The sequence below is a fragment of the Salmo salar genome, chromosome 08, assembly GCF_965601325.2.
Source record: "Salmo salar chromosome 08, fSalSal1, whole genome shotgun sequence".
In the NCBI taxonomy this organism is placed as follows: Eukaryota; Metazoa; Chordata; class Actinopteri; order Salmoniformes; family Salmonidae; genus Salmo; species Salmo salar.
Genome location: NC_138298.1, coordinates 42,407,433 through 42,434,571, shown reverse-complemented (window position 1 = coordinate 42,434,571; position 27,139 = coordinate 42,407,433). Strand labels below are relative to the sequence as shown.

At 42.5% G+C, this 27,139-nt stretch overlaps 2 protein-coding genes and 1 long non-coding RNA gene across 3 annotated transcripts in view; all 3 read left to right on the top strand.

Moving 5' to 3' along the window:
* LOC123744238 (uncharacterized) overlaps positions 1 to 27,139 on the top strand; it is a 51,781-nt gene that overhangs the window by 4,349 nt on the left and 20,293 nt on the right. The window lies entirely within an intron of this gene.
* LOC106597690 (protein NLRC3) lies at positions 62 to 12,183 on the top strand. Its single transcript, XM_082978168.1, has 10 exons — positions 62 to 227; positions 452 to 2,520; positions 2,604 to 2,777; positions 4,588 to 4,761; positions 4,841 to 5,014; positions 5,271 to 5,444; positions 9,787 to 9,833; positions 9,970 to 10,534; positions 11,593 to 11,828; positions 12,155 to 12,183. The coding sequence occupies exons 2-10, from the start codon at positions 689 to 691 to the stop codon at positions 12,181 to 12,183; spliced, it is 3,405 nt and encodes a 1,134-aa protein (XP_082834294.1). The 5' UTR covers positions 62 to 227; positions 452 to 688.
* LOC106597344 (NACHT, LRR and PYD domains-containing protein 1 homolog) lies at positions 12,727 to 21,262 on the top strand. Its single transcript, XM_082978257.1, has 8 exons — positions 12,727 to 12,915; positions 13,048 to 13,262; positions 13,451 to 13,707; positions 14,324 to 14,458; positions 14,594 to 14,726; positions 14,825 to 14,854; positions 17,436 to 17,718; positions 18,408 to 21,262. Exons 1-8 carry the CDS (start codon positions 12,767 to 12,769, stop codon positions 18,412 to 18,414), a joined length of 1,209 nt encoding a protein of 402 aa, XP_082834383.1. The 5' UTR covers positions 12,727 to 12,766; the 3' UTR covers positions 18,415 to 21,262.

The window sequence follows — 27,139 nt, the reverse complement described above, 5'->3', positions numbered from 1 at the left end:
GGGCCCTGCCTCGACGGAGGAGGGGACCCGCCCAGGCAGGGGAGAGGGGGGCCACTGCCTCTAAAACGAGTCTCTCTGGGGAGACGAGAGGAGGGGACCACTGCCTCTAAAACGAGTCTCTCTGGGGAGAGAGAGGAGGAGACCACTGCCTCTAAAACGAGTCTCTCTGGGGAGAGAGAGGAGGAGACCACTGCCTCCAAAATGACTCAAGACACCAGTTCTATGAGGTAAGTGATTCAATGTAAAATATACAGTTCTCTTAATGATATAAAACTAAGAGAAAAGTGTTCCCAAATGACATAAAATGTTGGTCTACATCATTCACTTAAAACTGTATCTTTATAAAGAAACATCAGGACTTATAGATGTTCCATTATACAGTTGTTAAAAGGAAGTAGATGAGGTATTGATGAGATATTGATGAGGTGATCTGTCTCCCTGTTTTGTTCAGTGTTCAGAAGCCCAGAGCAGAGTCCCCTACAACCAGCCTGCTATCAATGAAGAGTGATCAGCCACCTGCTTTCAGCCAGGAACCATTACCAGATGACAATAAGGAAGTGGAGAGTTTGGACAGTGAGGATGTATTAAAGATCACAGACAACCTTCTGGACAGAAGAAGTAAGACTGTGTTTCATACAATATTACAAAGAACGGTACAAAAGCCCTTATAAAACACACACACAAACTTATGAGTCCCAACTCTCATTGTTTTCCTACAGGTCAAACTCTACTGACAGTCCAACAAGACATTAAGGCTAAACTGAAACACAAGTATCAACACATATCTGAAGGAATTGGACACCATGGAAACCAAAGTCTTTTCAAGGACATCTACACAGAGCTCTACATCACAGAGGGTGGAAGTGGAGGGCTCAATAATGAACATGAGGTTAGACAGATAGAGATGGCATCCAAGAATCAAACCACACAAGAGACACCAATCAAATGCAACGACATCTTCAAGCCTTTACCTGGACAAGATAAACATATCAGAACTGTGCTGACAAAAGGAATCGCTGGTGTTGGAAAAACAGTCTCTGTGCAGAAGGTCATCCTTGACTGGGCAGAGGGAAAAGCAAATCAGGACGTTCATTTCATGTTTCCTCTTCCTTTCCGTGATCTGAACCTGAAAAAGGACCAATACAGTCTGATGCAACATATTTCCCACTACTTGTCAGAGCTGAAAGAGATTGACAGCATTGAAGATGGTGAAACAAAAATAGTTTTCATTTTTGATGGTCTGGATGAGTGTCGACTTCCTCTAGACTTCAAAAACAATGAGAAGTGCTGTGATGTCACGAAGCCAACCTCAGTGGATGTGCTGCTGACAAATCTTATCAAGGGGAATCTGCTTCCCTCTGCTCTCCTCTGGATAACCTCACGGCCTGCAGCAGCCAATCAGATCCCTCCTGAGTGTATTGACCAGGTGACAGAGGTACGAGGGTTCAATGATCCACAGAAGGAGGAATACTTCAGGAAGAAAATCCCAGATCAGAATCTGGCCAATGAAATCATCAAACACATGAAGACATCAAGGAGCCTCCACATCATGTGCCACATACCAGTCTTCTGTTGGATATCAGCCACTGTGCTTGAGATGATACTGAAAGAGGCAGAGAAGGATGAAGTCCCCAAAACTCTGACCCAGATGTACTCACACTTCATATTCATCCAAATAATTCTGAAGAACAGGAAGTACAACATAGCCACAGAGACAAACCCAAAGGAACTGTCTCAGTCAGACAAAGAGATGATCCTGAAACTGGCAAAGCTGGCTTTCCAACAGCTGCAGAAGGGCAACCTGATCTTCTATGAGGAGGACCTGAGAAAGTGTGGCCTTGATGTCACAGAGGCATCAGAGTACTCAGCATTGTGTACAGAGATCTTTAAAGAAGAATCTGGCCTGTACCAAGACAAGGTCTACAGCTTTGTGCATCTGAGCATTCAGGAGTTTCTAGCAGCAGTGCATGCTATAGAATCATGTCTGGACAAGAAGGAAAATGTTTTCTCCCCTACTGGTGATGATGAAGAGAAGGAGTCAATCCAGTTGTCTGACTTACACAGGAGAGCAGTGGACCAGGCCTTGAAGAGTGAGAATGGACACCTGGACTTGTTCCTCCGCTTCCTTCTGGGTCTCTCACTGGAGTCCAGTCAGAATCTGTTACGAGGCCTTCTGACACAGACAGGAAGTACAACACAGACCAATGACGAAACAGTTGAGAGAACAGTCAGATACCTTTCAGACAACATCGAAAGGGAATCCTCACCAGAAAGGATCATCAACTTGTTCCACTGTCTGAATGAACTTGGTGCCAACTCTCTAGTTGAAGACATGCAGACCTCCCTGCATTCAGGAACTCTTTCAGAAATAAAACTAAAACCTGACCAATGTTCAGCCCTGGCCTACCTGTTACTGATGTCAGAGGAGGTGCTGGAGAAGTTTAAACTGAAGAGATACAACACATCAGAGAAAGGTTATCAGAGGTTAATGCCGGTAGTGAAAACCTGCAAGAGAGCACTGTAAGTTCTGTTATTGAGTTGATGTTTACAGTATCGTTATTCTGGAGGATTTGTATATCTAACAGATTATCTCCTCTCTCCAGACTGGATGGCTGTAAACTGACATATAAATCCTGTGAGACTCTGGCCTCAATTCACCAGACACCAAACTGCCCTCTGAGAGAACTGGACCTCAGCTACAATGACCTGGAAGACAGAGGACTGGAGCTGCTCTGTGTTGGACTAACCAGTCCACTCTGCAACATACAAACACTAGTGTGAGTTAACTATCTTTAGTATCCACTGTTTCTTTGTTGTTTATTTATTCATAGTTATTATGAATGTTAAAATTATTTTAACGTATACATAACATGTGATAAATGTATTAAACAAATGTAACGACTCTTTTGGTGTGGCTAGCAGGATGGAACAATATCAGTCTAAGACATAGGAGATTAAACCTGCTGGCATATTTATTCTAAATAATAGAATCACAAAGGTTCTCAAGCTGTAACTGAAAACAAAAGGCTCTAATGATCTGAACCTAGAGTTAGACTTAACTTTAATGAAAACTAGCTAGGCTGCTACCCAGTTTCACTTGCAGTCCGGCTTGTTTTCCTGTGGAGACCCACAATATCCAGCCAGAAGCTCTCTCTTGCTGAACTAAAGCAACACCTTAAATGTCCCAGGTGCGTTGCAGCATAACGAGGCTAAGTGGTCTCAGGTGTGGATATAGCCCTGCAGCCTAGCTTGCTGCAGCCTACAATGCTGGTTGTGGGGTGTGGCTGATGCTCAAAACAGTGGCTTTCCCCGGCCACATTACTGGAGGCACCACACAAAGGTTAAATATCTTGAGTGAGTTGGTATGTTTTTAACATGAGTTATTCCTCAGCATTGTTGAAGGCTCATTTCTGATTGGCTAGAAGGGCATTCTAGAATGCACAATCAAAACAGATAACGAGACAGTTGGAAAAGATATGATGATGTGATTAGCACCTATACATGCAGAGAGAACATGCAACAAAGTTACAGAAAGCAAAACCCAAATTGGATACATTGTAAACACAGATCCAGCGAAGTAAATTGGATACATTGTAAACACAGGTCCAGCGAAGAAAGACGTAGCTAGCTAGCTAGCAATTTATTTGTTTTTTGCAGAGAATTTTTTTTTCAGAGCATTTGATGACTACTGTTGCAGACATGACGCTTTTGAGGGAGCATGCAATTGGCATGGTGACTGCAAGAATGTCCACCAGAGCTGTTTCCAGAGAACTCAATGTTTATTTCTCTACCATAAGCCGCATCCAACGTCGTTTTAGGTTTGCTGATGTCAACTTTGTGAACCGAGTGCCCCATGGTGGCAGGAGGGTTATGGTATGGACAGGAATAAGCTACGGACAATGAACACAATTGCATTTTATTAATGGCAATTTGAAAAGCACAGAGATACAGTGACGAGATCCTGAGGCCTATTGTCGTGCCATTCATCTGCCGCCATCACCTCATGTTTCAGCATGATAATGCACAGCCCCATATTGGATCTGTACACAATTCCTGGAAGCTAAAACATTTCCCAGTTCTCTCATGTCCTGCATACTCACCAGACATGTCACCCATTGAGCATGTTTGGGATGCTCTGGATCGAAAGTGTACGACAGCGTGTTCCAGTTCCCGCCGATATCCAGCAACTTCGCACAGCCATTGAAGAGGAGTGGGAGAACATTCCACAGGCCACAATAAACAGCCTGATCAACTCTATACGAAAGGAGATGTGTCGCGCTGCATGAGGCAAATGGTGGTCACACCAGATACTGACTGGTTTTCTGATCCACGCTCCTACTTTAAAAAAAAGGTATCTGTGACCAACAGATGCATATCTGTATTCCCAGTCATGTGAAATCCATAGATTAGGGCCTACTGAATTAATTTCAATTAGTTGATTTCCTTATGAACTGTAACTCAGTTCAATCTTTGAAGTGGTTGCATGTTGAGTTTATATTGTTTTGTTCAGTGTACTTTGCTGTTATTCTGGCTGCAGAGGTCTAGACTGTGTTAGCAACGGTGTATCACCATATTTCCTCTCTTCAGACTGTCTGGCTGTAACCTCACGTATGAATCCTGTGAGACTCTGGCCTCAGTTCTGCAGACACCAAACTCCCCCGTAAGAGAACTGGACCTCAGCTACAATGACCTGGGAGACAGAGGAGTGAAGCTGCTCTGTGATGGACTAAGCAGTCCACTCTGCAACATACAGACACTAGTGTGAGTTAAATATCTTCAGTATGAGTTATTATGTGGATGTTTTAAACATGTGTTAATTATGTGTTCTTCTGCCCTCTAGTCTAGGTCAGTGTGGTCTGACAGAGGGTTGCTGTTCAGATCTGGCCTCAGTCCTGAGTTCACCCAACTCACAACTGAAACAACTGGAGCTGAGAGACAATGACCTGCAGGACTCAGGAGTTACACTGCTGTCTGCTGGACTGGAGGATCCAGACTATAAACTACACACACTGGGGTAAGTACAGCTGTTTCAGTCAGGTCGGTACTGAGCTGAGTTACACTGCTGTCTGCTGGACTGGAGGATCCAGACTGTAAACACACACTGGGGTAAGTACAGCTGTTTCAGTCAGGTCGGTACTGATCTTAGTAAAACAAATACTCTGAAAATCGAATATTTCATCACAATGTTTGTGTCATGGACAAATGTATTGGTCCTACAAGATGATTGACACCAATACACCAACCTAGTCAGCTGTTGTGTCTCTCTGTAGGCTGTCTGGCTGTCTGGTCACAGAGGAGGGCTGTGCTGCTCTGTCTTCAGCTCTGAGGTCAAACCCCTCCCACCTGAAAGAGCTGGACCTGAGCTACAATCACCCAGGAGACTCTGCAGGGGTACTGCTTTCAGCTGCTCTGGTGGATCCCACATATAAACTGATGAAGCTGAAGTAAGTCAGAGTAGATGTCCTAATGGTGTGAGCAGCGGTCGTGTCATACAGGTACAATACCAATGATGTGAACCCTTTGGAATTTTCTGGATTTCTGCATCAATTGGTCGTCAAATTTGATCTGATCTTCATCTAAGTCACAACAATAGACAAATATAGTGTGCTTAAACTAATAACACACAAATTATTCTTGTCTATATTGAATACATCATTTAACCATTCACAGTGTAGATTGGAAAAAGTATGTGAACCCCTAGGCTAATGACTTTTCATTAGTTGGCTAACCTGGAGTCCAATCAATGAGACGAGATTGGGGATGTTGGTTAGAGCTGCCTTGCCCTATAAAAAAGCCTCACAAAATGTGAGTTTGCTATTCACAAGAAGCATTGCCTGATGTGAACCATGCCTCGAACAAAATAGATCTCAGAAGACCTAAGATTAAGAATTGTTGACTTGCATAAAGCTGGAAAGGGTTACAAAAGTATCTCTGAAAACCTTGATGTTCATCAGTCCACGGTAAGACAAATTGTCTATAAATGGAGAAAGTTCAGCACTGTTACCACTCTCCCTAGGAGTGGCTGTCCTGCAAAGATGACTGCAAGAGCACAGCACAGAATGCTCAATGAGGTTAAGAAGAATCCTAGAGTGTCAGCTAAAGACTTATAGAAATCTCTGGAACATGCTAACATCTCTGTTGACGAGTCTACGATACGTAAAACACTAAACAAGAACTGTGTTTATGGGAGGACACCACGGAAGAAGCCACTGCTGACCAAAAAAAACATTACTACACATGTGAAGTTCGCAAAAGAGCACCTGAATGTTCCACAGCGCCTCTGGCTAAATATTCTGTGGATAGGTGAAACTAAAGTTGAGTTGTTTGGAAGGAAGGAACACACAACACTATGTGTGGAGAAAAAAGGCACAGGACACCAACATCAAAACCTGGAAAGTATGGTGGAGGGAGCCTCATGGTTTGGGTCTGCTTTGCTGCCTCATGACCTGGACAGCTTGCTATCATAAATTTGGGAATTCATTTTTCCGTTGATCAAGACATTTTGCAGGAAGGCTATCTGTCCGCCAATTTAAGCTCAACAGAAGTTTGGTGATGCAACCGGGCAATGACCCAAAACACAGAAGTAAATCAGAGTCCTGATCTCAACCCGATTGAGATGCTGTGGCATGACCTCAAGAGTCCGGTTCACACCAGACATCCCAAGAATATTGCTGAACTTAGACAGTTTGTAAAGAGGAATGCTCCAAAATTCCTCCTGACCATTGTGCAGGTCTGATCCGCAATGACAGAAAACATTTGGTTTGAGGTTATTGCTGCCAAAGGAGTGTCAACCAGTTATTAAATCCAATCGATAGTCTCAGAGTTGAACCATTTTCCAACTGTTCAGCCAAAACTACAGCTGTATGGTCTCCGTGGCCTATAGAGTTGTAGTTCTTAACCTCTCTAGGCGAGGTGGGACGAAATCGTTCCACACTATTCAACAGCCAGTGACAAATCAGAGCGCCAAATTTAAAACCACAAAATGTCATAATTCAAAGTTCTCAAACATAGGACTATTTTACATCATTTTATAGATACACTTCTCCTGAATCGAACCACGTTGTCCAATTTCCAAAAGGCTTTACAGCGAAAGCAAAACAATAGATTATGTTAGGAGAGTACATAGACACAAAAAAACACACAGCCATTTCCAAGCAACTAGCATGCATCACAAATACCCAAAACACAGCTAAATGCAGCACTAACCTTTGATGATCTTCATCAGATGACACTCCTAGGTCCTTATGTTATACAATACATGCATGTTTTGTTCAATCAAGTTCATATTTATATCAAAAACCAGCTTTTTACATTAGCATGTGATGTTCAGAACTAGCATACCCACCGAAAACTTCCGGTGAATTTACTAAATTACTCACGATAAACGTTGACAAAATACATAACAATTATTTTAAGAATTATAGATACAGAACTCCTTTATGCAATCGCTATGTCCGATTTTAAAATAGCTTTTCGGCGAAAGCACATTTTGCAATATTCTGAGTACATAGCTCGGCCATCACGGCTAGCTAATTTGACACCCACCAAGTTTGGGACAACCTAAACTCAGAATTACTATTATAAAAATTGGATTACCTTTGCTGTTCTTCGTCAGAATGCACTCCCAGGACTTCTACTTCAACAACAAATGTTGTTTTGGTTCCAAATAATCCATAGTTATATTCAAATAGCTCCGTTTTGTTCGTGCGTTCAGGTCACTATCCGAAGGGTCTCCAGTGTCACTGTCCCCAGGCTGACCACTCACAAATTCTCCTGCTGTTCTTCGCCCAGAGACAGCAGACACCCCATTCCACTTTTTGGCGGCTTTAGAGAGCCAATTGAAGCCTTAGAAAATGTCACGTTACAGCACAAATTCTGTATTTTTGATAGAGATGCAACTGAAGGACAACAAATTGTCAGACAGGGCACTTCCTGTATGGAATCTTCTCAGGTTTTGGCCTGCCATATGAGTTCTGTTATACTCACAGACACCATTCAAACAGTTTTAGAAACTTTAGGGTGTTTTCTATCCAAAGCTAATAATTATATGCATATTCTAGTTTCTGGGCAAGAGTAGTAACCAGATTAAATCGGGTACGTTTTTTATCCGGACGTGAAAATACTGCCCCCTATCCCAAAGAAGTTAACCATTTCAACATGTAGCGTTAGCTCCATATTGTCTATCCTCTGGTAGAGTTGTAATTTAACCAGCATCATCTGCCATGTTTTGATCGTAGAAAATTTGACCATTTGCAACATTAGCTTACACTGTGGTTTGCATGGTCTGGTGTGAATTGCGTCACGGGGGGCTTTTATACTTGAGTAGAAAAGGGGCGGGTCTCATCATGTTTGTACCCACCTGGGCGTGGCTACTGACTGAATAAATTACCGTAAAACAACCAATTCTCATTTAGAAGACTAAATCACATTGTTATCTTTCCAAAGTATTCTTATACTTATTAATTCATCTTGTACAACATTCAGAAGTAAACCTGACAGCTGGGAAATGTACACTTTTTAATTAAGAGATATAGTTATGTGTGTTTCCTGTCCTTCATGAGATCACCAAATGAAACACACGCGACATGACTGTCCCTTAAGTGTCCATGGAGCATTCCCACATTCTCAAAAATGGAAATATTGTTTAATTCTCCCATTTTGAGGATTAGGAGTTTCTAAAGTTCTTTGGTCTCCATGGGCTCTCTTACTCCATACTCCATGGCAGCGAAGAGAGAGAGTTTCTAGCAGGAATTTATGACCGTTGTAAAACCTGATGTGGGAGAGAGAGTAAGAGGGGAGCCACGATATACACCCCAAAAGGGCCACATCGTGACAATGGTGTGTTCAATAAATACATGAAAACGTATAATTGTTTGTGTGTTATTAGTTTAAGCAGACTGTGTTTGTCTATTTTTGTCTAAATTTGATGACCAATTTATGCAGAAATCCAGGTAACTCCAAAGGGTTCAAATACTTTTTCTTGCCACTGTATGTAGTGGAGTAGGTTCAGTAACATGAGGACATGATGGTAGAATTAAGGGGAAGTTTACTCAGCAGGTTTAGCACTCCAACACAGCATACATCATCACCACATGAATACTCTTCTTCTGCATCTCTGATATCCTGTTGGAAATGTACTCCGTTCTGTATGTAGTAGGTAGGATAGAATACCTGTATGTCTCTAGTAATGAATTGTATTCCGTTCTGTATGCAGTAGGAAGGATAGAATACCTGTATGCCTCCGTTCTGTAAGCAGTAGGAAGGATAGAATACCTGTATGTCTCCGTTCTGTATGTAGTAGGAAGGATATAATACTTGTATGTCTCTGGTAATGAATTGTATTCCGTTCTGTATGCAGTAGGTAGGATAGAATACCTGTATGTCTCTAGTAATGAATTGTATTCCATTCTGTATGCAGTAGGTAGGATAGAATACCTGTATGTCTCTAGTAATTAATTGTACTCTGTTCTGTATGCAGTAGGTAGGATAGAATACCTGTATGTCTCTAATAATGAATTGTACTCTGTTCTGTATGCAGTAGGTAGGATATAATACCTGTATGTCTCTAGTAATGAATTGTACTCTGTTCTGTATGCAGTAGGTAGGATAGAATACCTGTATGTCTCTAGTAACGAATTGTACTCTGTTCTGTATGCAGTAGGTAGGATAGAATACCTGTATGTCTCTAGTAATGAACTTGGATAGTGCACCAGAACAAAACAATATGGTTTAAATGTTGACTGCTTTATTAGGTTTTTGTCAGTCAATAACCTGTTTCTCCTACAGTGTGGATCATGGTGGAGAGTGCAGGCTGAAATCAGGGCTGAGGAAATGTAAGTGTCTTTAATCCTAATTAACTGTATATTCAGAACTATAGTATCATAGTAACTAATCAATACTTGCACTGTAACTACAAAACAACATTTTATATGAAGAAGTGGTTTGATTAAACTCTCCTTTTGTCTACAGATGCCTGTCATCTCACCCTGGACCCAAATACAGTAAACCCACACCTGGTACTCTCTGAGGGGAACAGGAAGGTGACATGGGTGGCAGAGAAGCAGCATTATGAAGACCATCCAGACAGATTTGATTGTCTTTTCCAAGTTCTCTGTAGAGAAGGCTTATCTGGATCTGGATGTCGTTATTACTGGGAGGTGGAGAATGATGGTGACCAGATTTACATTGGTGTGGTGTACAAAGGAATGAAGAGGAAGGGAGATGAGGATGACAGTTGGATTGGACTCAATAGGAAGTCCTGGTGTTTATTCTGCTCTGATAGTGGTTATGACTTTTACCATCCTGGAGTCAGTGTCAGAAGATCCATCTCTGATCCTGATCCTAACAGAGTTGGAGTGTATCTGGACTGGTCAGCTGGTACTTTGTCCTTCTATAGTGTGTCCTCCTCTGGTACACTGACACACCTTTACACAGAACACACCAGATTCACTGAACCCCTCTATCCTGGGTTTGGATTTGAGGTTTCCTCCTCTTCAGTGACTCTGTGTCAAATAGATGATCAACACAATCAAAGGTGAGTCATATAGCAATCAATCTAGGTAACATAATAACAAAATCCTCATCAATCATCCTACCAGGTATCAAGGTAAGACCAGATGCAGACACATCAAATTAACAATGGTTTAATATTCCAACAGGGGCAGGCAATAGACAGCTCAAGGCAGGCAGGGGTCAGTAAACCAGAGGTAGGACAAAGGTACAGGTCGGCAGGCTCAGGGTCAGGGTCAGGTACAGCCAGAGTGGTCAGGCAGGCGGGCTAAGTTGTCAAGACAGGCAGGGTCAAAACCAGAAGGGCGAGAAAATGAGAGACTGGGAAAAGCAGGAGCTGAGAACAAAAACGCTGGTTGACTTGACAAACAAGACAAACTGGCAACGGACAAACAGAGAACACAGGTATAAATACACAGGGGATGATGGGAAGATGGGCGACACCTGGAGGGGTGGAGACAATCACAAGGACAGGTGAAACAGATCAGGGTGTGACACATCCGTCAGTTAAAGATAGATATATCTGTGTTTCAATCCACCGCATCCATGTGAAAGGTGGCAGAGCTAGGGTGTTTTGTCAGGGGACTCATCTGAAGTCAGAACCGTCGATGTGCCAACTTCTGTTTGTAGCGTCCGAATCGGTTTGGCTACAAATTAATTTGACCCCACAATGGAAAGGGGAGATTCTCACGAACACGATGGTGTTCTCCATTTGAAGGTAGTGTTGTGCCTAACCCTAAAAAAGGGGTTAGTCACTATGTGTAAAACATATTTCCAAAGATTTCTTATATCTCCTACATGTAGGACAGACACTTCAAAACCTTGTCTTATGATTTATTTTTTGACTGTCTTCCATGTGTTATTCAATGTGTTTCTACGGGCTTAGATTAGTAGTAGTTTGATTAGTAGTAGTGGTGTGTTTTAATGTGTTCTGTTGGACCTACAGACAGTTAGATTAGTAGTAGTGGTGTGTTTTAATGTGTTCTGTTGGACCGACAGACAGACTGTATGTATGCTGTATCAAGCCTTTGTAAGTTGTATTTAGTTTAATCACTAACTATCCTTCTGCTTTACCAACACCAGAGATCATGGTGGAGAGTGTTGTATCAAGCCTGGACCTGAGAACACCAGAGACCAAGGTGGAGAGAGTTGGAGCAAGCCTGGACCTGAGAACACCAGAGACCAAGGTGGAGAGAGTTGTATCAAGCCTGGACCTGAGAACACCAGAGACCATGGTGGAGAGAGTTGGATCAAGCCTGGACCTGAGAACACCAGAGACCATGGTGGAGATAGTTGTATCAAGCCTGGACCTGAGAAATGTGAGTGTTACCTGATAATTGTTTTAAAATCAAAATACGATAAAAGCGTTCATTATAGTCCCAGGCAAGGAACACAATCATGATCTATTTGGTCAAAAAAACTTAAAGGTAGATTCAGCAAAGTAAACAGCATAGTGGGTCAATTTCTACAACAACTAAGAGCAAGGCAAAATGTATCTGCTGTTTTGGTCCCGTGACTACCACTCTGTAAGAGAGTGAAGAGAACCCTTGCACATGGGCAGATACTGTGTGTGACTGTGTGAGAGAGAAGTCAGGCATCTTGCTCATCACAATATCTGTGATGCTGCTCGTACAAAATCATTTAGCTGACTCTACCTTTAAGCTCTCATCCTAGGATCTACCAGAAATCAGGCCCCCAACATCTACAAAACATGGACCAGAACGATGTATCCTGCTTCCACAAACATTAATTAATATAACACTAATGTCAGATTATGGTATGCTAATGAGTGTACATTCTGAGACTGTTGATCACTTATATTCATTTTTATTACAAGTCTATTTAATAATTATTCATTCATTATTCCATGAGATTGCCCATTTTAAATAAGAACTACTTTTAACTTCAGGGATTCCTCCGAGCTGCAAGACTTGTGAACATGTTGAGGTAAGTAATAATGTCAATTCTTACTTTTACATACCTGCAGGAGTCAGGCACAGTCTCAAAGCCAGGTGTGTACTGACCAACCATTCATACTGGGATATAGACAGTCCTGTGTTCTGCTTGTAGTCATGCAGGATTTTAGCTGTTGTCATATTTTGTCATTAGACAGTTTAATTGATAAATCACCAGCATTCCATGTAACATTGAATAAATACATTAGATTAGTTACTTTGGTTAATGGGCCAGTTTCCCAGACACAGATTAAGTCTAGTCCTGGACCGTAAATAATTTTCTATTGAAACTTCCATTGAGCATGCTTTTTAGTCCAGCACTAGACTCAATCTGTGTCCAGGAAACAGGCCCCATATGTATTACTGACATGCTTGTCCTTGTTCAGGACTCCACACACTGGCTTCAGATTGAACCCTTGACTTCCACTGTCCAGGGAGTGACAATGTTCAGGTAAAATAACTACTTTTAACATTTCATTCCACTTGCTAGTGTATTTCCCCATTACCTTTGGGAATAGTCTTCTAATCCAACCTCTCCATTTGACCATTGACCCTCTCTACCATATCTTGTTGTTGCCCTCAGACACAGGACACCCAAAGGGAGTTATGAGTGCACAGTGTCTGGGCTCCGCTGGCTGTGTGAGAGAGATGTCATTCTGAAGTATCACTTCAGGAACTGGGAACCCTACAGTCAACTTCTGAAAGACATGCAGTACACACAAGGTGGTCCATTGCTGGACATCACTATGGAGTTAGGTGAACTGGAGGAAGTTCATCTGCCACACTTTGTCTGTTTAGGTAAAACCATATAGAAATAGTATTCAGAAAGACATTTCCATGTAACTGACTTTCACTTCCTGAATTAATGAATGAACTATTCTGGGAGTTTGAGTTTACTGTGATCTGGTACTGCATATTCTTTGTGTTTTAGTTGGATGAATAATACAATATTTGTCTTTCTGTCTCCTTTTTATTGTGTTGTTCAGGGACCAACCCTTCCCTGAGGAATGAGATGAAGATTCTTCATGTAGAGGAACATGGAGTGTCTTTAGAGGAAGTGCATGAGGTCACCAGATTCCATGCTAAGATTCTCCATCCCAAGTTCTCAGCTATCTCTGTTATACTGAGATTACTGTCTTTGAACGTAGATGTCCACTGTGACGTGGTCCTCTATATGGCAGTAAAAAGGTCAACAGTCATTTCAAGGCTGTACCTGCTCCTCAGAAACTCCAGTCAGAAAGAGGTGAGGCACTATCATTGAAGTGACAACAGTATGTTGAAACTTACTGAAGGAAAGCTGATAGTTTGTTGAAAATCTCTAGATTACAAAGACAACATGCAGCTCTGTGAGAAATCTATTCCTGTCTCATTCATTTGAAGAGCCAGTAGACAGCACTCCTCCCTCTGGTCGAAGGAGAACCCAATGCCCCTGGGCAGTGAAAGGGACATTTCCCTGTGTAGGGTGCTGTCTTTCAGATGGGACGTTAAACGGGTGTCCTCTCCATGGTCACTAAAGATCCCATGGCACTTATCGTAAGAGTAGGGGTGTTAACCCGGTGTCCTGGCTAAATTCCCTATCTATCTGGCCCTCATACCATCATGGCTACCTAATCATCCCCAGCTTCCAATTGGCTCATTAATCCCCTCTCCTCTTCCCTGTAACTCTTCCCCAGGTCATTGCTGTAAAAAGGAAATCTCTTCTCAGTCAACTTGTACACCTTTAAAATAATATCCTGGTAAAATAGGGATAGTAGAACAATAGTCTACACATGTTTTGTTGTTGACAAAAATGGATTGCATGTTGTGTGAATTACGAGACTACATTGTTCTGACTGACTACTACATTGCTCATTTTGTAGGCTGTTCGGGAACAGGAGAAAAATCAGGTGTCCAAAGGATTTTCAGAATTCGTCCTGTCAAGTCCAAACGGGCCCTTAAAGCTGAACAGTTTGTTTGCATTCAAGAATCCCCATTCCACTTCCATCAATCCAGAGGTGCAGTTTTAGCAGGCTGAGGACATGAATCTGTCATATTGTATATGAATAACTGGAATATCATTCTATTTCACTATTTCTTTCTTTCTCTCTCTGTCTGTTGTCTCAATCGTTGCACCATATGGCCTCCTACAGAAGATTCAGCTGTTACCTGCAGACACCACACCAAGCTGTTGTCAGATGATTATGGGAAACACAGGGGTTGACATTGAGATGGAATTAATCGGGGAAGATGAGAGGACAGTATGGAAATCAGTGGTATCAAAAGGTAAGAAATACTGTACATGAACAGTATGTCAATCATCAATGTCCTTTTCTAACAGATGCTATTCAAATGTTTGATATTTTCTATTGTTTGTCTTTCAGATCTATACAGCAAAGACTCTCATCCAACAAGTAAGTTTGTTTTTGTGGATGAGGTTTATAAAACGGGTTACAGAGCTAACATCTCTTCAAGTTGTGATGAAGGACACTGATGAAGGTCTTCATGAGTCATGTTCAGTGGGGTGATGAAGGTCTTCATGAGTCATGTTCAGTGGGGTGATGAAGGTCTTCATGAGTCGTGTTCAGTGGGGTGATGAAGGTCTTCATGAGTCATGTTCAGTGGGGTGATGAAGGTCTTCATGAGTCATGTTCAGTGGGGTGATGAAGGTCTTCATGAGTCATGTTCAGTGGGGTGATGAAGGTCTTCATGAGTCATGTTCAGTGGGGTGATGAAGGTCTTCATGAGTCATGTTCAGTGGGGTGATGAAGGTCTTCATGAGTCATGTTCAGTGGGGTGATGAAGGTCTTCATGAGTCATGTTCAGTGGGGTGATGAAGGTCTTCATGAGTCATGTTCAGTGGGGTGATGAAGGTCTTCATGAGTCATGTTCAGTGGGGTGATGAAGGTCTTCATGAGTCATGTTCAGTGGGGTGATGAAGGTCTTCATGATTCATGTTTAATGGGGTGATGAAGGTCTTCATGAGTCATGTTTAGTGGGGTGATGAAGGTCTTCATGAGTCGTGTTCAGTGGGGTGATGAAGGTCTTCATGATTCATGTTCAGTGGGGTGATGAAGGTCTTCATGAGTCATGTTCAGTGGGGTGATGAAGGTCTTCATGAGTCATGTTCAGTGGGGTGATGAAGGTCTTCATGAGTCATGTTTAGTGGGGTGATGAAGGTCTTCATGAGTCGTGTTCAGTGGGGTGATGAAGGTCTTCATGAGTCATGTTCAGTGGGGTGATGAAGGTCTTCATGAGTCATGTTCAGTGGGGTGATGAAGGTCTTCATGAGTCATGTTCAGTGGGGTGATGAAGGTCTTCATGAGTCATGTTCAGTGGGGTGATGAAGGTCTTCATGAGTCATGTTTAGTGGGGTGATGAAGGTCTTCATGAGTCATGTTCAGTGGGGTGATGAAGGTCTTCATGAGTCATGTTCAGTGGGGTGTAATGATATAAAACATTCAGACATAAATACAGAGCCTTATCTGCGTCACATTTTGTTTAACAGTGGGATTAAAAGGGATTTCATTGTCATTTCTTGACGACAATCTACACAAAATACTCAAATGTCAAAGAATATATATATTTAGATTGATAGAAATGAAATACCTAAAATAGTCGTTCCATAAGTATTCAGCCCCCCGAGTCAATACTTAGAAACACCTTTGGCAGCGATTACAGCTGGAAGTCTTCTTGGGTAAGTCTCTAAGAGCTTTCCACACCTGGATTGTACAATATTAGCCCATTATTATTTTCATAATTCTTCAAGCTCTGTCAAGATGTTGGAGATCATGGCTAGACAGCCATTTAAGTCTTTCCATAGATTTACAAGCAGATTTAAGTCAGAACTGTAACTTGGCCACTCAGGAACATTCAATGTCTTCTTGGTAAGCAGCTCAAGTGTAGATTTGGCCTTGTTATGTAGGTTATTGTTCTGTTGAAAGGTGAATTCCTCTCCCAGTGTCTGGTGGAAAGCAGACTGAAGCAGGTTTTCCTATAGGATTTTGCCTATTCTTAGCTCCATTCCATTTATTTTTATCCTGAAAAACTCCCCAGTATTTGCTGATGACAAGCATTCCCATACCATGATGCAGCCACCACCATGCTTGAAAATAAGGAGGCAGTTACTCAGTGATGTGTTGGATTTGCCCCAAACATGAGGCTTTGCATTTAGGCCAAAAAGTGTCTTCCTTTGTAGATGTTTTTAACAGTATTACTTTAGTACCTTGTTCCATATAAGATGCATGTTTTGGAATATTTGTATTCTGTATATTTGTATTCTTCTTTTCACTCTGTCATTTAAGTCGTTATTATGGAGTCACTACAATGTTGTTGATCCATCCTCAGTTTTCTCCCATCACAGACGTTGAACTCTGGAACTGTTTTAAATTCACCAGTGTCCTGATGGTGACGTCCCTGAGCAGTTTCCTTCCTGTCCTGCAACTCAGTTCAGAAGGACGACTATCTTTGATGTGTCTGGGTGGTTTAATATGTAATCCACAGCATAATTATTAAATGTCTGATTTTGTTATTGTTATCTACCAATCACTGCCCTTCTTCACGAGGCTTAAAAAACATCCCTGGTCTTTGTATATAGTTGAATCTGTGCTTGAAATGTAATACTTCCAGATATTGTATGTATGGGGAACATGTCCACTTTGACATTACAGACTATTTTCAGTAGATTGATGACAAAACATTACAACTAAATCCATTTTAATCCCACTATGTAACACAATAGAGAAATCCAAGTGAACAGAAATTCCAATTCAATAACTGGAAAAGGGCAGCTACTTTCAATGACTTCTCAATAAACAGAATAGTAATTTTATTTATTTTTTATTGACTGACTTCAATTGGAATTGACCACAACCCTGGAGTCAGCTCTATTCAATAAATGACTATCAGGGGAATGATAACTGGAGAGACTGCATGATGTAGAAACAGCTGCTGTTCACCCTAAAGACATATTCATTTAATTGATCCCCCCTTCAGCATTAATACTCATTGGGATTCCTGCTGAGGAGTTTCTTCAGAATCACAGGGCTATACTCATTCAGGGAGTCAAAAACCCAATGCCAATAGCAGATGATCTGCGGTCAAAGAGCATGATTGGTGATGAAGAGTACTCCAGAATAAAAGCTGAAACAACAGAACAGGACCGAATGAGAGAACTACTGAGATCAGTCCTCCCTAAAGGACCAGAAGTGACGGGAGCTTGTCTCAAAGCTCTCATTGAACATGAACACCATCTTGTTAAGTACTTGAGTGAATCTAGGTAAGACCGTTTTCTTTTCTCCCTCCCTTGAATATGTGGAATGATTAAATATAGGTCAAATAAAAACATAGCTACCCAGATCAATGAGAAAGTATTTTTCAGAATGGAAGCATGTTTTTGTGTTGCTGTCTGTAATAAATGTCTCTTGTTATAGTTCTATCATAGGACCATCATCACATCATTATCTCAGGTGTATCATAGGACAATCATCACATCATTATCTCAGGTGTATCATAGGACCATCATCACATCATTATCTCAGGGGTATCATAGGACCATCATCACATCATTATCTCAGGTGTATCATAGGACAATCATCACATCATTATCTCAGGTGTATCATAGGACCATCATCACATCATTATCTCAGGTGTATCATAGGACCATCATCACATCATTATCTCAGGTGTATCATAGGACCATCATCACATCATTATCTCAGGTGTATCATAGGACCATCATCACATCATTATCTCAGGTGTATCATAGGATCATCATCACATCATTATCTCAGGTGTATCATAGGACCATCATCACATCATTATCTCAGGTGTATCATAGGACCATCATTATCTCAGGTGTATCATAGGACCATCATCACATCATTATCTCAGGTGTATCTCACTCCTCATTCTTCTCCATACTTTCTGATCTCTCTCTTCCCTTCTCCTCCATCCTCTGTCTTGTAGCACCTAATCTGAAGATGCTGAGGCCTGTCTCCTAGTCTGTGGACAAAGACACTTCTTCACCTAATCTGAAGATGCTGAGGCCTGTCTCCTAGTCTGTGGACAAAGACACTTCTTCACCTAATCTGAAGATGCTGAGGCCTGTCTCTTAGTCTGTGGATAAAGACACTTCTTCACCTAATCTGAAGATGCTGAGGCCTGTCTCCTAGTCTGTGGACAAAGACACTTAAATGATTGTAAGGAAAATGTTTATGTTTGTGCTATTCTTTTAACAAATGTCTGTGTTTTATTAATGTGCTGTTCTATAAACTAATTTGTGTGTTCATCAAGTGGCTGACTGTACAAATCCTCACTATCAGTAGCTGTAATTTGGCAGTAAGCCCAGACGTTATTTTGAGAAGGAGATATCTCAGTTTCAAGGTCTCAGCTTAGAGAGAAGAAGACTGGTGAGGTGTCGGTCTGTTAAATGCTATGAACCAGTATTGGTCTGTTAAATGCTATGAACCAGTATTGGTCTGTTAAATGTTATGAACCAGTATTGGTCTGTTAAATGTAATGAACCAGTATTGGTCTGTTAAATGTTATGAACCAGTATTGGTCTGTCAAATGTTATGAACCAGTATTGGTCTGTTAAATGTTATGAACCAGTATTGGTCTGTTAAATGTTATGAACCAGTATTGGTCTGTTAAATGTTATGAACCAGTATTGGTCTGTTAAATGTTATGAACCAGTATTGGTCTGTTAAATGTTATGAACCAGTATTGGTCTGTTAAATGTTATGAACCAGTATTGGTCTGTTAAATGTTATGAACCAGTATTGGTCTGTTAAATGTTATGAACCAGTATTGGTCTGTTAAATGTTATGAACCAGTATTGGTCTGTTAAATGTAATGAACCAGTATTGGTCTGTTAAATGTTATGAACCAGTATTGGTCTGTTAAATGTAATGAACCAGTATTGGTCTGTTAAATGTTATGAACCAGTATTGGTCTGTTAAATGTTATGAACCAGTATTGGTCTGTTAAATGTAATGAACCAGTGTTGGTCTGTTAAATGTTATGAACCAGTGTTGGTCTGTTAAATGTTATGAACCAGTATTGGTCGGTCACATGAATGGAACAAAACGGTAATGATTTATTAATTATGCTAAATCATGCAAATATAACTTGTCTGTGTATAGCCGTTTATAAGACAACTGCTGGGTCTGACCAGGGAGAGATCCTGATTGACATGTGTACTATGGTACATTGAGTTGGGTCTGACCAGGGAGAGATCCTGATTGACATGTGTTCTATGGTACATTGAGTTGGGTCTGATCAGGGAGAGATCCTGATTGACATGTGTACTATGGTACATTGAGTTGGGTCTGACCAGGGAGAGATCCTGATTGACATGTGTACTATGGTACATTGAGTTGGGTCTGACCAGGGAGAGATCCTGATTGACATGTGTACTATGGTACATTGAGTTGGGTCTGACCAGGGAGAGCTCCTGATTGGTTGGAACCTCTCCAGCTCGCTGACAATAAACAATGATTCATTTCAGATTGACTTCGAGTGTCTCTGTGTGAAAGAATTTCCACAACGATTTTGAAAACACAATTAAGGGAATGAACTGGAATGATCTCTTGTTCTATACAGATGGGGAGGCTGATAGTCAGGCTAGTCAAAGATACACACCACCATGTTGACATCTTGACCAAAGACCTTCCTTAGATTCTGTCATGACGTTGGCCTCTTTGAGTACAGGGAGGACAGTTGACCCCCTCCCCCCCTTTGCACCATCCCCCAACCTACCTCCCTCCACCCAGGCCCTGTGTGAAAGGGTTGTAAAAACTAACATTCCAGGAGAATCTCTTGCCACATGGCCCATAGAGAGACACAGTAAATTCTTCCAACTCACAGAATTGGGGAGCCAAGCGACATTTGTGTTCTGGAGAAGGTATGAAAGATTGGTGCAGAATCCAGCTACGAACTGGTCCGCTTGGTACAATTTTGTGATACTCAGAAGAGACAATATAGCCATATTACCGTAAAACTGTTTATATAATAGCCTCAGCCTTGAGACTTGAATCCACATGGTTGTATAAAATGTATTAATAAGGATAAAGCTATTTGTAATACATTGAGATGCTATGTACTGATGTTAATGTGATAGAATTGTATTTCTGTACCAAGCTTAACTCAGTCATCGGCACACCCCCCAGGGACACAGACAGGACCAGGCGTCATTTGACAAGCCTGTTCTAGGGTCACCTATAAAACCCACCCTGATTTACATTTCTCCAGACCAGGCCTCCACTCCATTGCGAGTTGGCCCATAGGTTTGACCATCCAAGTACTCTACTGAAAGTGAACCATACCACGTGGTTAACTTTTAGACTATTGATACCGACAGAATAAGAACTGTCTTTGATATTAATTATTAGTCTGCAGCTAAGTAAATTATATCATTGAACGCGAAGACCAACGAAACATCCATTCTATGACGACATTAATGAATGTCGCTTTGAAAGATCCATTCTAACCGAGAGAGAGAGAGAGAGAGAGAGAGAGAGAGAGAGAGAGAGAACTCTCCATCAGAACGACGCTCCAACAAGGATCCCGACGACACACTGATCGTAAATATATATTGATTGCAATTGTTCCCGAATGAGTGAGCGTTCAATTGTCAATTGTTAATATTAATGAACTCTGTGTACCTCCTCAGCTGACCGTTTATGACCCATTGTCTAACAGACCAGCCATGCCTGTTAGCCATTAGGGCACATTACTCTACCAATCCTTTGTGACGATAATTACTGTTTGTATGTTTTCTGTTAATTACTTAGTGTAGTAAATAAATGATTTTAAGACAATTGATGTATGGATGATTTTAGTAAAGACTGGGTTCGTGCAGATACAACAATTTACGACGTTTGGAATGAGACTGGACGCGAGGTAAAATACACCATTTAAACCAGAAGATAATCGGCCTATATTATAATATAGGAAAGTTATATTAGGAAAATTATAACTTTGTAATCTGAATATTTTCCTTGGTGCCCCGATCTCCTAGTTAATTACAATTAAACGATTAATCAGTTTAATCGCGTGATAATAATTACAGGGAGTTAATTGATAAACATGTCTTCAGTTTAATGGTACCCCAAAGACACGACAATTCTTTATGGGATTACAACTCACTCTGTCTGAAGGAAGTGAGGAAAAGGACTCACTAAAGGGGATAGCTGAGAGGGCAGAGAAGGCACGTGACCTCATCGACATGGTGTTGAGAAAAGGAAATGAGTCTAGTTCCAGGATGATCAACCTTCTTGTGGAGCTGGACCCTGTCTTTGTTCACTGCTTCAGATCAACAGTTGTAGTCAACCCCTGGGTGTGGGGAGACCAGGCAGAATAGACAGACAGGATGGTTCAACATGTTCTTGCTGTCTGTTGCTTTAATTCAGGCTCCCAAAAATGTACAGAAAATGTCAATCAAACATGACCACTATAATACCAATAAACTTACTGAAGGACCAACCACACAGCCTCTCTCCTTCTGCAGCCTCCTGGAAGTGTGGATCTTCTAGCAAGAGGGTCAGTCAGTCCTCCACTAGGTACCTAGCTGGACCCCTATCTAGCAGGAGGGTCAGTCAGTCCTACACACATTCAACATAAATGTATTTGATGAATATATTGTACAGTGTTGACCTGTTAGAGTTTCATGAGAGAGACTGAATATCAACACAACCACCTCAGTCTATCAGCAGCTTTCCTGTTAGAGGTTCATGAGAGAGACTTAATATCAACACAACCACCTCAGTCTATCAGCAGTTTTCTCAGTGAGAGCCTCACGTCTGGAACACATTGACCATTGAAGGACATTTAAGGAGCTGTGTAACCTGTCACCCCTTTACCAATGACTTGAGAGTGGCTGAAGGACATTTAACCTGTTTGGGATGGGGGCAGTATTTTCAGGTCCGGATGAAATGCGTGCCCAAATTAAACTGCCTGCCACTCAGGCCCAGAAGCTAGGATATGCATATAATTGGTAGATTTCGATAGAAAACTCTAAAGGTTCTAAAACTGTTCAAATAATGTCTGTGAGTAGAACAGAACTTTTTTGGTAGGCGAAAACCTGAGGACAAACCATCCAGGAAAAAAACAATTGAGTTCACTCTTTTCAATAGATTTTCTATGGGAATCTAGATTTTTGAGGCATCTGGTTGCAGTTCTTATGCCATCCACTAGATGTCAACAGTCTTTAGAAATTGGTTGTTGTTTTTCTTTTGAGTAATGAAGAAGTAGCCCTTTCCTTTCTGAGTGTCGAGCCGAGTTGACTGTTTTGTTTGGGGCCCGCCCAGGAGCTCGCTCCACTTTCATTTTATCCGCTATTGAACACAGTATATTCCGTCTTAAATTTGATCGATTATTTACGTTTTAAAATACCTAAAATTGGATTATGAAAGTTGTTTGAAATGTTTGGATCAAGTTTACAGGTAACTTATTAGATCATTTGTAGTCATGTTGGGCGAGTTGGAACCGGTGTTTTTCTGATTCAAACGCGCCAAATAAATGGACATTTTGGGGATATAACAATGGAATTTATCGAACAGAAGGACCATTTGTGATGTTTATGGGGTTAGGGTTAGGGCCAACAGAAGATCTTCAAAGGTAAGGCATGAATTATATCATTATTTCTGAATTTTGTGTCGCGCCTGGCGGGTTGAAATATGATTGTCATGTGTTTGTATGATGGGGTGCTGTCCTCAGATAATCGCATGGTTTGCTTTTGCCGTAAAGCCTTTTTGAAATCTGACACAGCGGCTGGATTAACAAGAAGTTAATCTTTATTTTGGTGCATTGCACCTGTGATTTTATGAAAGTTAAATATATCTAATAATGTAATTTGAATTTCGCACTCCGCAATTTCACCGGATGTTGTCGAAACGTTCCGCTAGCGGAACCCCCAGCCGTAACAGGTTTTAAGGAGCTGTGTAACCTGTCACTCCTTTACCAATGACTTGAGAGTGGCTGAAGGACATATAAGGAGCTGTGTAACCTGTCACTCCTTTACCAATGACTTGAGTGTCTGAAGGACATATAAGGAGCTGTGTAACCTGTCACTCCTTTACCAATGACTTGAGAGTGTCTGAAGGACATATAAGGAGTTGTGTAACCTGTCACTCCTTTACGTATTCCTCTATCTCCATAGTAACCCCCTGAGCATGACCCTGGACCTTTACTGATCAGCCAAAGATGACGCAAATGGCATCATATTCCTGATGTGCAGAATCTCTGCAAATACATGTAGTACATGTAAATTAAAAGGAATGTATTTTGTGTGTCTTTGTATATACTGTGTGTGTGAGTTGGTCTGTGATTACTGTGATTAGTTCATGTCACGGCTTTCTGAAGGATCGGACCATAACGCAGCGTGTTCGTAGTTCCACATATTTTTATTAATCGTGAAACTAAATGCAATACACCAACCACTTTAAATAACAAAACAACAAAAGCCGTAACGCAGAGCAGGCAAACACTACTCAAGAATTAACAACCCACAAAATACAAAAGGAAAACCCCCTACATAAATAAGACCTCCAATAAGAGACAACTAGAACCGGCTGCCTCTAATTGGAGATCATCCCAATAACCCCAACATAGAAATAGAAATCTAGAACACCCACATAGAAACAGAAAGCAAGAAAAACACCCCCTGTCACGCCCTGACCACTCTACTATAGAATATGACCCCTTACAAGGTTCAGGACGTGACAGTTCAATGTAACATCATATACTATACATTCTAATCAGTCTGTTTTGGGGCTGCAGAATCATTGTATATCATTGGTTACCCATCCTATCATGTTACCACACAGATGTGACTGACTAGCTCAGCAGTTCCCAACCTTTTCCATTCTGGAGACCATCAAATCACCGTCAAAAGCAGAAATAATATTATAACACTGATATTTGTTAACAGCATTAAAAGTAATGATTACTAGATAGATAGTTGTCATGGTAACAGCAGTAATACAAATAACAAAACATATATAATGCTACTATTAATAATAATAACAATAATAATAACTATCAACAGTATTATTGTAATAATAATACATTTTAGAAAACACTTTTAAATAACGTTGTTAATTAGATTAGATGAGTGTATTAATCACATGGACAGGGACTCAGATGTAATTGGTCACATGGACAGGGACTCAGATGTAATTGGTCACATGGACAGGGACTCAGATGTAATTGGTCACATGGACAGGGACTCAGATGTAATTGGTCACATGGACAGGGACTCAGATGTAATTGGTCACATGGACAGGGACTCAGATGTAATTGGTCACATGGACAGGGACTCAGATGTAATTGGTCACATGGACAGGGACTCAGATGTAATTCCAGGGTACAGTGAAAATCTCTCTCTTGTTATGGGCTCCAACAATGCAGCTCAAAATTAATAAAAAATAAAAAGAGAAGTGAATGAGATGATAAAGATGATAATAATATATACACATTTACAACTGTAGCAATGACACATTACATCTGGGTGGTGGGGCAGGGTAAGAATCTGTTGGGTGGTGGGGGGGCAGGGTAAGAGTGTTGGGTGGTGGGGACAGGGTAAGAATCTGTTGGGTGGTGGGGGGGCAGGGTAAGAATCTGTTGGGTGGTGGGGTGGTCAGGGTAAGAGTCTGTTGGGAGGTGGGGGCAGGGTAAGAATCTGTTGGGTGGGGAGGGCAGGGTAAGAGTCTGTTGGGTGGGGAGGGCAGGGTAAGAGTCTGTTGGGTGGTGGGGGCAGGGTAAGAGTCTGTTGGGTGGTGGGGACAGGGTAAGAGTCTGTTGGGTGGTGGGGACAGGGTAAGAGTCTATTGAGTGGTGGGGGCAGGGTAAGAGTCTGAGTGGTGGGGACAGGGTAAGAGTCTGTTGAGTGGTGGGGGCAGGGTAAGAATCTGTTGGGTGGTGGGGGGGCAGGGTAAGAATCTGTTGGGTGGTGGGGGCAGGGTAAGAATCTGTTGGGTGGTGGGGGGGCAGGGTAAGAGTCTATTGAGTGGTGGGGGCAGGGTAAGAGTCTGTTGGGTGGTGGGGGGCAGGGTAAGAGTGTTGGGTGGTGGGGACAGGGCAAGAGTCTGTTGGGTGGTGGGGGGCAGGGAAAGAGTCTGTTGGGTGATGGGGCATGGTAAGAGTCTGTTGGATGGTGGGGGTAGGGTAAGTGTCTGTTGGGTGGTGGGGACAGGGTAAGAATCTGTTGGGTGGTGGGGGGGCAGGGTAAGAATCTGTTGGGTGGTGGGGGCAGGGTAAGAATCTGTTTGGTGGTGGGGGGGCAGGGTAAGAGTGTTGGGTGGTGGTGGGGCAGGGCAAGTGTCTGTTGGGTGGTGGGGACAGGGTAAGAATCTGTTGGGTGGTGGGGGGGCAGGGTAAGAGTATGTTGGGTGGTGGGGGCAGGGTAAGAGTCTGTTGGGTGGTGGGGGGGCAGGGTAAGAGTGTTGGGTGGTTGGGGCAGGGTAAGAATCTGTTGGGTGGTGAGGCAGGGTAAGATTCTGTTGGGTGGTGGGGACAGGGTAAGAATCTGTTGGGTGGTGGGGACAGGGTAAGAGTCTGTTGAGTGGTGGGGGCATGGTAAGAATCTGTTGGGTGGTGGGGGGGCAGGGTAAGAGTGTTGGGTGGTTGGGGCAGGGTAAGAATCTATTGGGTGGTGAGGCAGGGTAAGATTCTGTTGGGTGGTGGGGACAGGGTAAGAATCTGTTGGGTGGTGGGGGGCAGGGTAAGAGTATGTTGAGTGGTGGGGGCAGGGTAAGAGTCTGTTGGATGGAGGGGACAGGGTAAGAGTCTGTTGGATGGTGGGGGACAGGGTAAGAGTCTGTTGGATGGTAGGGTCTGGGTAAGACTCTGTTGGGTGGTGGGGGTCAGGGTAAGTGTGTGTTGGATGTTGGGGAAGGGTAAGAGTCTGTTGGGTGGGGGGACAGGGTAGGAGTGTGTTGGATGTTTGGAGCACGGTAAGAGTCTGTTGGGTGGTGGGGACAGGGTAAGAGTCTGTTGGGTGGTTGGGGCAGGGTAAGAGTCTGTTGGGTGGTTGGGGCAGGATAAGAGTGTTAGGTGGTGGGGGGGCATGGTAAGAGTCTGTTGGGTGGGGAGGGCAGGGTAATAGTCTGTTGGGTGGTGGTGGGGGCAGGGTAAGTGTCTGTTGGGGTAGCGGTGGGGGCAGGGTAAGTGTCTGTTGGGGTAGCAGCAGCAGGATAAGAGTCTGTTGGGTGGTGGGGGCAGTGTAAGTGTCTGTTGGGTGGTGGGGACAGGGTAAGAGTCTGTTGGGGCAGGATAAGAGTCTGTTGGGTGGTGGGGGCAGGGTAAGAGTCTGTTGGGGCAGGATAAGAGTCTGTTGGGTGGTGGGGGCAGGATAAGAGTCTGTTGGGTGGTGGGGGCAGGGTAAGAGTCTGTTGGGTGGTGGGGACAGGGTAAGAGTCTGTTGGGGCAGGATAAGAGTCTGTTGGGTGGTGGGGGCAGGGTAAGAGTCTGTTGGGGCAGGATAAGAGTCTGTTGGGTGGTGGGGGCAGGGTAAGAATCTGTTGGGTGGTGGTGGGGGCAGGGTAAGAGTCTGTTGGGTGGTGGGGCAGGATAAGAGTCTGTTGGGTGGTGGGGGCAGGGTAAGAGTCTGTTGGGGGAGCAGCAGCAGGATAAGAGTCTGTTGGGTGGTGGGGGCAGGGTAAGAATCTGTTGGGTGGTGGTGGGGGCAGGGTAAGAGT